The sequence below is a fragment of the Varroa destructor genome, unplaced genomic scaffold, assembly GCF_002443255.2.
Source record: "Varroa destructor unplaced genomic scaffold, Vdes_3.0 BEIS01000007.1, whole genome shotgun sequence".
NCBI classification, from domain to species: domain Eukaryota; kingdom Metazoa; phylum Arthropoda; class Arachnida; order Mesostigmata; family Varroidae; genus Varroa; species Varroa destructor.
In genome coordinates, this window is record NW_019211460.1 from 15,630,030 (window position 1) to 15,642,865 (window position 12,836).

Consider the following 12,836-nt stretch of genomic DNA (forward strand, 5'->3'; position numbering starts at 1 on the left):
ACTAGTTGAGCCTGGCGCAGAGGAGAGATATATTCATATTATAGCACTATAGTAACACTATAGCACGATAGTTACTAATAACTATCAAAGCTGTAATGAAAAATGAATGATAAAGCTGATGCATCACGTATCTATTTGTCTATGACAGCTGACCAGTCTGTAACAAGAAGGAATATGGTGCTGGCACGATGAACGCGGTAAAATAAATGTCGTTGAAATGAACTGTTGACCGTAGAATTTTTTAAGGAACGAAGGGACTCTCTGCTACCCGTGTTTTAGGTTCGCACATACAACCATAATAGTAACAACCGTAGTAACAATCATAACAACGTTAGACAGATCGAACAACAAAAATACTAGATCTGGCACGGCTTCCTTGTTTCATACGATCATTTATTGTACATTTTGACTGTGCTACCAAAAATGAATCAGCACACCTGTTTCTCTGACTTGAATTCGGTAGCATCTGATATATCCAGCCACCTTTTCCAACAATGTGTGATTTTGCCAGCTTGATGCCATATTGTAAATCACCAGAACGAAATCAGAACTAGAAACAACGCTTGAAAGAAGAAACTACCAAGTGACGCTATTTCCACCAAACGATACCGTCTTTTTCCTCGAAAACGCATGCTAATTCCGCATTCATCAGCTGTTTTCTTATATCGACCTATTGGCCACTCGTCGTAGCTCGCCCGTTGGTCTAAATAAGGCAGTAATGTTTTTTTTTTTCTCTGGCCTAATCTAATAATGACTGGTATCAAAATCGTTTTTATTGGGCCTAGTATTTTCGCTATTTTTTTCCCCCATTGGCTCGTTCCTTGCTTCTTTCCTCAGATCCTTCGTGTTGTTGGTCCCATATGATCTCTTTATGACGTAGTTATATTAGCAATTGGTAAAACAGTTATAGCTACACTGACAATAGAAGCCGATTCTGCTGTATAATTCGGTGTTCTATTTTTGATCTGTCTAGCGGCGTTTGATCAATTTTTTCTATGCGACAAGAATAGAGTGAGATTTTATTACGTAGGTAGCTGGTATCTGTGTTTAAAATCAATCAGCGAAGCCCTTATGTCCCTCTCTGGTGAAGTCGAGGTTCGTCTGGGCGAGTAGCAACGGCACTCTAAATAGCTTCCATTACCCGGGAAGGCTAAGAGCTTTGACCGTTTCGGGTCGCACATAGTACGCACATCCTGGGAAAGGCGGCGAGCGTACTAGAAGCAACATGACAGCGCTACCAATAAACTTCATGTTCAATTTTTCGGGTCTGAACAAGTGGAAAGTTTTCGAAACTGCTCGCACTACAGCATTGCCCGTTTAACAGTCACAATTATAACACGTAATGTCTCTACTGACTGGACATTGCACGGCAGTACCGGGATGGTGTGCTTCTGGCGATCTGGGTATTGAGGAGCATCCCCCCAACAACTCAGTGACTAAAATTGGTTCCCTACAACAAATTTACACAGGTATTGACATATGATACTGACACAAACGTACGCTCGGATGCACCGGTATATGCTACGGTTGCCGTTCATCACGCAGCGGCCTCCACTACCATGCGGCAGCGGTGACGTGTCAGGAGTACCGAAACAAAAAAGGAAGCTGATCTGGTGACGCTGTCAGATCCTGGTGGATGGCCAAATTCTGCTAACGTTTATGTGTAATTCGTACGACTAAAGTAAACGTTGCCATACACAAATGGAGGCATCCGTAAGGACCGGAAGTTGTCTAAGCTTCGAATAGGCCTCTAATGCGCAAAGGGTACCTGTAAGCGAAAGCAAGCAAGGGACTGAGATATTTTTGATTCATAACTTTAAGTAGTTACTCGCCTTACGATCATAAATGCCAATAAGACTTAAACTTATATCGTGCCCAACGGACCAAGGATCGACGTTGTTCGTCAAACCAATAAAGCTAATGGACCCTTCGACAACTAATGGTGAGCGCTTGCTTTATGCTAACGTTGAATTATGTTGACGTCGACTGCATTTTGTAAAGTGAACTTCAACGTTGGCTGTTTTTCAAGCGTCATTTGCGAAGAAGTGACAAAAGACAAAGAATAAAAAATATATGATAAAATGAAGACTCTGAGCAGAGTGTTCTGGTTCTGGCCAACGACTTCTGTCAATTGTGCTACAGTCGTTTCTGGTCAAAGCTTCTCTCCTGCTGCTGGAGAAGAACGACAACTCGAGAACCGTCGAAACAGCGTGAGCCAACAAAACAGTTTAGGCGCGACCCACCGTTCAGACGGTCTGGCCAAGCGTGAAGTAATGTTGACCATGTGTAACGATAGAAAAAAGGCCGATGGGCGAAAACAGGAAACCAGAGCCCAGCGGTAAAATCGCCTTAGGAATGGAGTTATGATAGCCCGTCTGTTGTTTATGTTACACACTCTATAAAATGAATATATTGACTAACGTCTGAGCGAAGACGCTTCTTACTGCTGAAACCGAGAACGGTGTATAAAAATATAAATTTGAGAATATGTGGTAATGCTACTAGTTATGATAACAGTATTAATAATACTTCGTCTGACAGTTTTCTGCGATAACCTAAGACGTCTGAGGTGCGTTTCTAGCTCAATGAACTTGGCCTACAAAAATAGCTGGAAAACTATTCATGGCCGTAAAGCTTACGAGCCTGGTCGCTATCAGAGTGCCTAACAAGAATAATCAGATTAGCTGAGCTTCATAAAATCACACGTTGTTTTGATGACTAGCCAGCCATTCTCCTCGTACGATAACTATGCGCTTGATTTATACATTTATTAGCGTTTTTGCATTGGCGTCATAGAAAAAGCTATTCTATCGTGATTCAACTTTATGGTCATTGAGCGTCAAGTCGTTTGAGACGAAAGTTTGAGACGCGCGATGCGCATGGCCTCATGTTGAGCCAATAAGAGATTTTGGGGTACAGTCACTTAGATAGCAGTAGAGCATTTCTGCATTGTCCAACCTAATTTTCAACCAAGTGTTTAAATTTCCTCTATCAGACCGAAAAAACTAGAACGCGGCCGATTATTAACAGTGGACATAAACAACCTGAAACGATCCCTACTGCCGCTTGAAAAAAAAGTAACGATAAAGCTTATATCTTTCTTATTTTCTGTTAGATTTAATGATGGTCTAAATAACGCGAGATTACTTCGTAATCTTTACAAAAGTGAAGCTGCCCAACTGCGTAGGTTGAATCCCGTTTGAAGGCTTTCGTTTCGTAAACAACTGATTTCTAAATAAAGCATATTTCGTCTTTTTTTTTCAGTATTTACATTTAGATCGATGTTTCATGGGACGCGATCATTTAAACGTCGTTTCGTTTAAAGAGGGAAACAAATTCTACATTCACAGTCAATACTTTCTGTATTAGCAGCATACGCCTAGACAAAGATGTTGACAAGTTAGCTAACAACTATAGTTCACAAATATTCGACAAAAAAAAAAACAACATCAACCAATTAGGTCAAATATATACATTATTATAATTTTCATATGGCGGCACCTTGAACTGACAAAATATTTTCCAGATCTTACTGAGCTCGATGTATCGCAGAAGCATAATTATCTATTTCTATAATTCATCTCCGTGCCTATCTATACTCGAAGCCTTTCTCTGCTCAGTTGTGTGTTTGTCCGTTGCTCGCCTACCTAGCACTGTCTTCTTACGGGTCAGGTGTCGCCGAACGGAGCTTCGGCCACTGATATACTTCCAACTTTAAACCAGATTCCTATAACAGCTTCTATCTGTAGCTGTTCCGCCGCCATCAGGATTATTGGTGCTGCCGTGTAGTTCGTTCGAACTCCTCGGAGCGTATTCTCTCGCCTCGATAGCCACTGCGACCGCTTCTGTCATTATCTTCATCAGCATTCTCATTTTAGTTTGACGAGTAGGGGGCGGCGTGGGAGTTTCAGAGCTCAACAGTTCCGAAAGCTTCATCGCTAGATCCTCAGCCATAACTTTTAATCATTGCTATTTTGTCCACTTAATAATGAATTTACTACTTTCCCTATTGTTTTTTTTTGACGGAATACCATCACATATCGGGGGGGAGGGGGTCGGCAGTCGTAAAATCGACCCAGTCGGTTAACAGCATGGAATCGCATGAAGAAGCGTATGTAAGGACGCGTTTGTTTGCGCGTATTCGTTTAAAAAAGAGGCCGCGGGCCGAAAAAAACATATTACATTATGCATTTGCCGCTTCTGCGTACTATCCCACCTTTTCTTGATACTTCCGTCGTCCTGGCAAGAGGCCATCAGTTTTGGCTCAAGACTGTGGTGAATTCGCCTGCTGGCGTCGCCGCTAGTAGCAGCTTTCGGTGCACTAAGCAGACAATCCATCCGTCCTATGCTACTATACCAACGACATTTTAGATAAAAGTCTGCACAACTTGCCACTGCGCTGTTGTGCCCGCACATTTACGGAATCAAGCGGAAGCCCTAGAGACTGCTCGGATCTGAAATAGCACTCGCCATTGTCGTGGTGGGTAGACAAAATGTCTCTTGGTTGGAAACATGACAAAGGGAACAACACAGTCAAAAGCAAAAGACGACGATAACGCAGACGAGCAGAGTCGACTGTAAAGCGGAAAAGATAAAATAGAACGGAAAGTTTGTATTACGCCTGCAAAAAAGGATGCTGCCATTGATTTCGTACTTGTGTAACGGTTACACAGAAGTTCTGCAAAAGTGAGCATCGAAGGGCAGCTGGCCACGTTGCAGCGACTCGGTTGTCTCGTTTGTCACTAAGAGGATTGTGACTTTCAAACTTCCCCGACAGCTAACGAATTCTCTTGCAAATATAAAAAAAATTGTACATAGAATTTACTTTACTATATAACCCCTGTAGGGAAACTGATCTATGCGCCATGGCCGTCGCAGTCGCAATGTTCAATAGAATCGGGGGGAAGATGCTTCGAACTTCAGACGTTTCATGTTGGTCCATCCAGCGCGAAATAAATTGTGTAACTATACCGGATTTCCGTTATTCTAAGGATCGATGCATTATACAGATCAGACTCCATTGCCGCATGGCAATATGGGACTCTTATTCACCATGGATCCTTAGGCGTTGCTTTGAAGCTGGCTCTAAGGTTTGCGGGGACGGCTAAGTTTCGAACAGCAATCACCTCAAATGTTCTCAAGTTTGGACAATGAAACTAAACACGGTACCGCTGTGCCGTCACGGAAACGAGTGGATAGAACAACGAAGCCACTTTGCTGCGGGAGAAAACGGAATCAAGCCCGACACAGTTTGTCCCCAGAAATGGGTCCCAATTTGTTATTGGCCTCTGGCTAACTTGTATACGTACAAGTATTAACATCAATGTCGACGTGGGCTTGTGTAATTACTTATGCGTCCAAGAAGTGTCGAGCTATTTGTGCGTAAGTAGTGTTTAATAATTCAACTATAAACGTTTAACTACCAATAGTGAATATATCCGTCGACGCTGAGCTGGACGATAAAAAGTGCACTTGGCGCTAGAACACAGTTCTGTAGTATAAATCCCAGCGCTTTTATTTTTTTTTCTGTAACCTAAAGATTTCTATCTTCGAATACATATGATTTAGATATGATATCTGGAGAAAAAGCTAACGATCATCGCAATATCACAGTCCATTCCTGTTGCTGAGTCGGTCGCCGGCCCTCCTATTCCCTATGAATGAGATAAGTACTGGCTTTATCAGATGCCAAAAGATGTTATCCAGGAGTGTTGCGGAGGTACCGCAGGCAAGCAATGAGAAAAGTAACCATTTAACTGGTGACACCAGAAAAAAATGTCAGCGCCAGGTCCGCTGGAAAGCTTGCCTTTTCTTAAAGCGATGGGGTTTTATCGCAGCTAGTGAAACCTGAAATTCAAAGCGTTGCCAGAAATTCTGCAGAGATATAGAAAATGCGAGTCCACAAGGGATGCTGAGCATTTAGTTCCCCTTAACTTATCAACAATAGTAGCACCCCGACGTGTAGGAATTATTATCGCAGCCTGAATTGCATTTTGAATACATATTCGTAGACTCTGGGAGCCACAGTCTTTTAAATGGTCCTTGTGCGGAATACGACAAACTTTTGTACGGTGACATTATTGTGAATGGGTTTCGGCCACATGGAATACTTTGGTACAATCTCTATGTGCGTCAGGCCGAATGTCGCGGAACACACGCTTCACATCGGCAGCAAACTTGGATACTTACGATAAGGCTAAGCACCTTCAGCCTCCGTCCCACGGAGGTTCTGTGAGAATGAAGCGGATGAACGCTACCTCATCATGGATTACGACAGTAGTATCGTGAAGTGCACGGTTAAAGTATGACAATAATGACCGGACTCAATGGACGGGTACAACGACAATCAAAATGCCTTACCATTTGGGCTGATAAGTGAAAACCAATTGAGTTTGTTGCATCCCATAGTTTCGAAATAATCTAAAGAGAAGGATTATTATTGATTGGCATTCGGTAGAAAAAGATACACCGCCAGAAAGGCGAACAAAGGAGGCGGACGAATTTAAACAGTCCCTTATGGCTTCGAATAGTCCCCGAAGGTGCACCGCAATAACGAATGTGAGTCATCTAGTCGAACGTATCAGGCACCACTAGCAGTTAATCTAATTGTGAAGTTCTGATTGAAACTGAGTAGTTGAAACGGACCGAACCCAGGGCAGCTTTGCAGGTCCTACAAAGATGGGTATTAGACCCATTAACCACTGACGAGGCGACGCGTGAGGCAGACAACCAGCTATCACAACAGCCACTTAGAATGAGAGCAACACAGTGTGCAGTTGAACGAAAAGCGAATGTGGGACGAAATAATGGTGCAAGTTTAAAGAACTGATGAGCTGGAAGCAAAGCGCATAGGTGTGCTCCAGAGCGGCGGAACCGACCAACACGAGATGGGCGATCCGGGCTGATTAGATAGCTAGACGGCTAAATAACTACGTTCGTTGTCAGTCGGTGTTTTAGTGGTGGAAAATACGAAAGAAAATTCGTTGAATTTTCTTGCTTTCATTTCGCCTAGATTCCGAGAGCCGCCACAGTAAGTACTGTTGTGTCACTGAATAGACAGGTATGACTTATGGAAAGATGCGAAGGTTATTTCATTCGGGAAAAGCTGTCAAATTGCCGACTGAGGGTGGAAGCTGTTAGCTAGCAGCAGCAGCAATCGTCGACACCAACTGTTAAACAGAGGCACGAGGACAGAGTAAAGACGAGAAGTCCTGGTCCAGAAGTGGCGGTTTCTTTTAAAATCGAAGCTCGCCACAAAAAGGGGAACAACTGCCATTTTTTTTTTACTGAATAGAAAAGGTATATCAGATTTTTCGTTTTTTTTTTTTGTGTGTAGCAATAAAAAATAGGTAAGAACCGATAACGCATATAGTCTTGCGACTATTGCGCCAAAATGCAATGTTGTTAATCATAAACCTTATTAAACACTATGACGAGGAGAAAATCTGAACTCCCCATTGAGCGTAAAGTTTTGAAAATGAAGATTTTAGACGCTGTCTTCTTAGACGCTGTTTATGGATAGTCAACGTAAGAGATGTCATTGTCTTATGAATAGGTGCTGTGGCCTATTATAAATTCCGCATGAAATTTAATACAGACGGATAGTCGATTTGAGCTTTAGCAATGCTTAATAATGCACCAATAACAAAAATGAAGGTGGCAGCCCGTTGGATTAAAAAATAATGCAAGATGATCATTGCGTGTCTGCACAAATTCATTAAGCTTAATTTTTTTTACATATAATTTTTGCAGCCTTCTGCTAATCGCAGTCACCGTCTTCTTGTTAACTATACATAGCCCAACTAGCAAGATATCCGATGCAGCACGTCCTATTCGCCAAGGCGCCATATGGATGAAATCGGACTTGCAGGCCAATAGAAATAGAATGCGTTATTGGGTAACAACGTGTCACTTAGTCTCAGGATTGGGCATTACAGCGGAACTGTTCTACTTTTACAAAGTAAACATGGCTAAACATAGAAATACGTTTGCAGCCACTGTCGTCCTGTTGTTGCTGTTGTATTCCATATTCAGTAAATAGACAACATCCAGGAACGTATAAGTGCAAGAGCAATTTTGCCAACGAATAGGGCCCTTATTCCTTATTGCAATCTCCCTGTAGCAGATGATCGAACGTTTTCCGGAAGTGGGCACACACACGATACAGCTGATTGACAAAAACCGCTGAAGAATCGAAAGACGTCAACAACTTCAACAACAATTTGACTCCGTTCAAAGAGAACCCGAACAAAGAGACCACAGCTGAAAGTCCGCTGAATAGAGAAAGATGGAGGAAACGGGTGCGGAAATAAAGACTTCGACAGTGGTGTCTGTCTTCCTTTCGTTCACTTCTGCGAGAACAAAAACATCACCAATGAGACTGACTTGGCTGAGAACAGACGTGCCAAGGAAGCTTTGCTATAGGTGTTATCCAGTAAAACATTAGTTGAAGTAGAACGTGGAGTACAACCCTATGAATGTAGCTATGTATGCTATGAGCTGTTCTAAACCAGAACAGCTTGACTTACTGATTTTAATGGTTCAAATGTTGAATATTAACACCATCGTTTATAATGCATGTCGGAGAGGACTCTATCGTCCATAGTGCGGAAGTACGTTCTAGATGCATGCGTTATAACAAGCGTGGCTCATATGCAATTTCTGTCAAGGCTTCATCTGTTCATTAATACGAGAAGCGACGGTGAAACCACACGCTGCAGTAAACGCTGAAGGGGACACTTCGGAGAGGAAGTGCATGCGTTTACTTAACTGAGAGTAAGCGGGTTCGAAGCTTTGACAAACTCAAACTGCTTTCTAGAACATTTACCAAAAACGCCTATGTCGCTATATGATTGTTATAATCAGAACGTATACTCATTGATCGTAAGTTAATGAGCGGATATTAAAAACAGCTACTGAGGAGCACCGCGTCATTGGCCCATAGAACAGGGCTGTCCTACCATGACGACCATCAGATAGCGACCGCTTATATTGCTAAACTCCGTTATCAGTTATTATACGTGAATCCATTGTTTGTTCGTTGCGTATCTGCCTATTGGGCTGGTCTCGTGCACTCTGCGTATCGCCCTCGACGAAGATATATTGCACGAACCTACATCGCCTCGGACGCAGACGCTGCTCTCGCGCGTTATCATCCGCGTCAAACGGCAGCTAACGACAAAAGCGAAGTAAGTTTGAACGGCAACAACAACGGGGGTTACAATACGCTTTGATCACTGCTTGATTGCTGATGATGTAAATTTTTTTCTCTGATCTATTTTTTAACTCCGTTTTTCGTTATCGTTGTGTCAAGTAATCCGTCGTCGTCGTCGCTGTTTCTGAAACAACTGTTGATTTATTGTATCGATGTAGTTACATCCAGTTGTTGTTTACGACGGCAAATGGCCATCCGGCTTAAAGCAATGCGCTGCTGCACTGATCGGCGTAAACCATAGCAAACGTAGGAATAGGCATAAGAAATCTATCTTTAATCGATTAATGGTGATTCTCTAATAGGTTCCTCTACCTCACGCTCGTCTATGCTCTAAGCATATCTAAGTGTGTACGCTATTCACGCAGTTCCCGGCGTCCATATCGTGCTCTAGCTGGTTGCGCTCTTGCTATTTCTATCTATTTCGCGCTTGCTTTCTTCCGACTCACGTACTAAGAACGCTCCACCGATACAAAACGCACAAACACACAACGTATAAATACATGAAGCGTGAATCCTGCCTGAAAATCACGTGTCGAAAACAATAATTGTGGCCGGAAAGGTGTACGTGCCGTTGAATCTCTACACCGAAAACAACATTCGAGAGAGGGGAGATCAATGTACCTAAGTGTCCTATCGGAAAGAGAAATCGATTGTTTGCTATCATAAGTACGAGGACAACAACAATAATGAAAAGGCCAACCTCAATAAGCAGCACCAATAGAACCGTCAACCAAATCGCCTACTTCGTGTAAATACTACGGGATGAAGGCGATACGTTACGAAGGACAACGAGCCGTGATCTTCGCGATCCACTATTAAAGGTGATGAAAAATCTGTGGTCTGACGACATACGTTAGCTGTTGGCTGACAAAATTAATAACGACAGCAAATAATATAAAAAGCAATATCATTTTGGTTTACCAAAAACTATTCTACGGAGGCGTAATTGTACACGATAGTATAAATGATACAATGAAAAAGTTGACCGGAGACAGGATTGACCACATTATAATCTTCGTGCAATATATATATAATGGCTTTCTAAAGGGAAGGCAAAATCTTCGGGAATTTGTCAAATGCTGTCATTGACAAGGATAAAAGGAAAACTAATAATCAATAACCATAATCGGCTTTTTTTTTTTCCTTTGAGTTTGATTTCTCTGAGTTTTCATGACATGTCCAACAGTATGGTCGTAATGTTATTGCTGCTTCAGGGCTTCGGTACGTAACACCCTAATTTTTTTAGAAGAGACCGAATGGGGGAATTCAATTTAACGCTAGCATTCTCATAACGCATAACGCTTCAATTTAGCGATATTGATACTTCTTTGATACGTCCTATAATGCATTCTGCTTTGAACGAGTTAGGCCAGAAAGACGTAATTAGGTTTGCTACAAACAGTTGTATACGTAAACAAGGATATAAGTATCAGGTAGTATAATTATTTCATGAACTTGCTGCCTTTATTGTTAAATTTAGGATCGACGTTTGTAGGGCCTGACATTGGGCCTTCCGAGTAACAATCACATAAAGCGTGTAAAAGAGGTGCATTTTAAAAATGTGCCAACGATTCTCACCGAAGAACAGATATGCATGCTTAGGACATTTTGGAACCTACTCGAATCATCTGATTCTACCATCCTTATTCCAGGCCCATGATTGTGTGTCTTCCCGGTAGCGACAATGCGAGCGCTTAGGGCAAAAATATGCTTTCCTCACTAAAATATTGAAACAGGAGATTTTCTATATTTTTCGCTATTAATTTGACCACAACAGCTACCTTGTTATTTATTATACACATCATAATAAAATCGTAATAAGATGACGCCAAACGCACTGATAAAGGTACTTACGACTACAAACACACGTAGGCCAAAATACCATCGGATCATTCAATAGCCATTACCAACAACAACAACGGACAAACTTATATTTTACTTTACTCCTTTTTTGCGGTCGCGCCTGCTATTGTCGATAACGCTACGATTTCCACAGGTCTAACAGCTACTTCTAAGCTGGACATCACCCGTTAAACTAACGTTTTCTGGTTTATAACAGATTCAAAGCGCGATAAATGTTGAAGAGTAACATTGCTAACTAAGGCATCGAACGTTATGCGCATGATCACCACAGCTGGACTCAGGTACCGTTATGACCCCAAAGTGCACTCTAACATGTCCTTATTCGGTGCCAATAGTATGCTCGTAAAATGCTGAAAAGTAATATGGAGCTAGGCTAGGCCTAGTGAGAATAAGGCTTCTGAAACGCAAAATGAAGCATGGGCCGTAAACGGAGTTCGTCAAATCCGCCTCAACCCTTAAGGCCGCTTTAAATACATCGACTACTGATGATCTCTAAAGGAGACAAAGCTAACGATGAAAAAGGATGTTTGTTCGGTTGAGTTCAGGAGGAAGGTAAACGCGTTTAGGACCAATACATATTTGGAGAATCTCACAACGTCTACCAGCGCTGCCTACAAAACATTTTACGACTCAAGAACTTACTTACGTGGCGTCACAAATATGTTCCAGTCCTCTGTGTAGGCAGCAAAGTGATTTTTTGTTAATACGCCTCACGGCGTATACTGACATGTTACTTAAATACACCACAACTTCATGAGGACGCAAGCTGAAGGTTTCACGGGTGCAATCGTGACGTCGAATTGAAAACATTAACGTTTTATTTTTCCTTTTCTCATACACAAACTGCAGAAATGGCACAGTTTAAATCGAACACCTGTCTGCTTTCCAAGAGCTTATTTGTTGAATGCGACTGCCCAAATCTACATTATGTTTTGACTGCGCCTAGCGCATGATCGATCACATAGACGTTTCCGACGCTTACTAGCCGCCTGAGAGCCGACTACACTAGATGTTTAAAAAGGGGCACGCGGCGCGACATGTGAGCGATAAGAACGTCAACAACAAAGAGAGAAATTGAGCAAGAGTGAAAGGTAGCTGAATTATTATATGTTATTCTTTACTACATATTGTAAAGCAATTGGTGGCAGGGGATCGATCGGTTATAAACACAGCAACCACCATTAGCGCATCATCAACCATCGACAAACAACAATAACATTGCTAACATAGCGTTGTCCTCTCTGCTCCTTTGTCCGACCACGATTATTATTACTCTTTCTGTGTTACGTTTTAATGGAATTCGATACAACAACGTCACCCTCACGGCCGGCTGATCCTATTTTGCGAAGGCTTTGGTTTTATCTGAGCTGTTGGTACCTCGTAAGCTTCCGTTCAGGGGACTGGATAAAGGCTAATCTTTCTCGCTTGAGAACAAATGAAAATTGGCCAAGAATCTCGAAGAAGGCCAACGAGGTGCGTACGAGCGTGACGTCTGCGAACCGACTGGACCAATCGAGTCTCGCTACTGACGATGTCTCGTCCGAGATAAACTGTTATCTGACCGATGAGATGACTGAACATCTCTCTAACGTTTCTCGCTAACAATAACTATCAGTGATAGTTATACTCAGCACGGGGCAATACGTCGATAAGAAGTCGATGATTCAACTTGAAACATAAATTTTTGTTTTTCTTTGACGGATTTAATGACCAGAACAACTTCTGGGCAGGTTAAACACTAATTGTTAATTTACGCAAT

General features: G+C 42.1%; 1 protein-coding gene across 6 annotated transcripts in view; it reads right to left on the reverse strand.

Moving 5' to 3' along the window:
• Positions 1–12,836, reverse strand: part of LOC111255001 (uncharacterized) — a 123,460-nt gene that overhangs the window by 70,833 nt on the left and 39,791 nt on the right. The window contains exon 1 of one of the 6 annotated variants that reach the window (XM_022816578.2): positions 11,724–11,940. The exons of the other annotated variants lie outside the window; for them this stretch is intronic. Coding sequence (XP_022672313.1) covers positions 11,724–11,887 — 164 coding nt within the window. The 5' untranslated portion in view covers positions 11,888–11,940. Of the gene's footprint in view, positions 1–11,723; positions 11,941–12,836 lie in introns of those variants that run through there. 6 annotated transcript variants of the gene reach the window in all.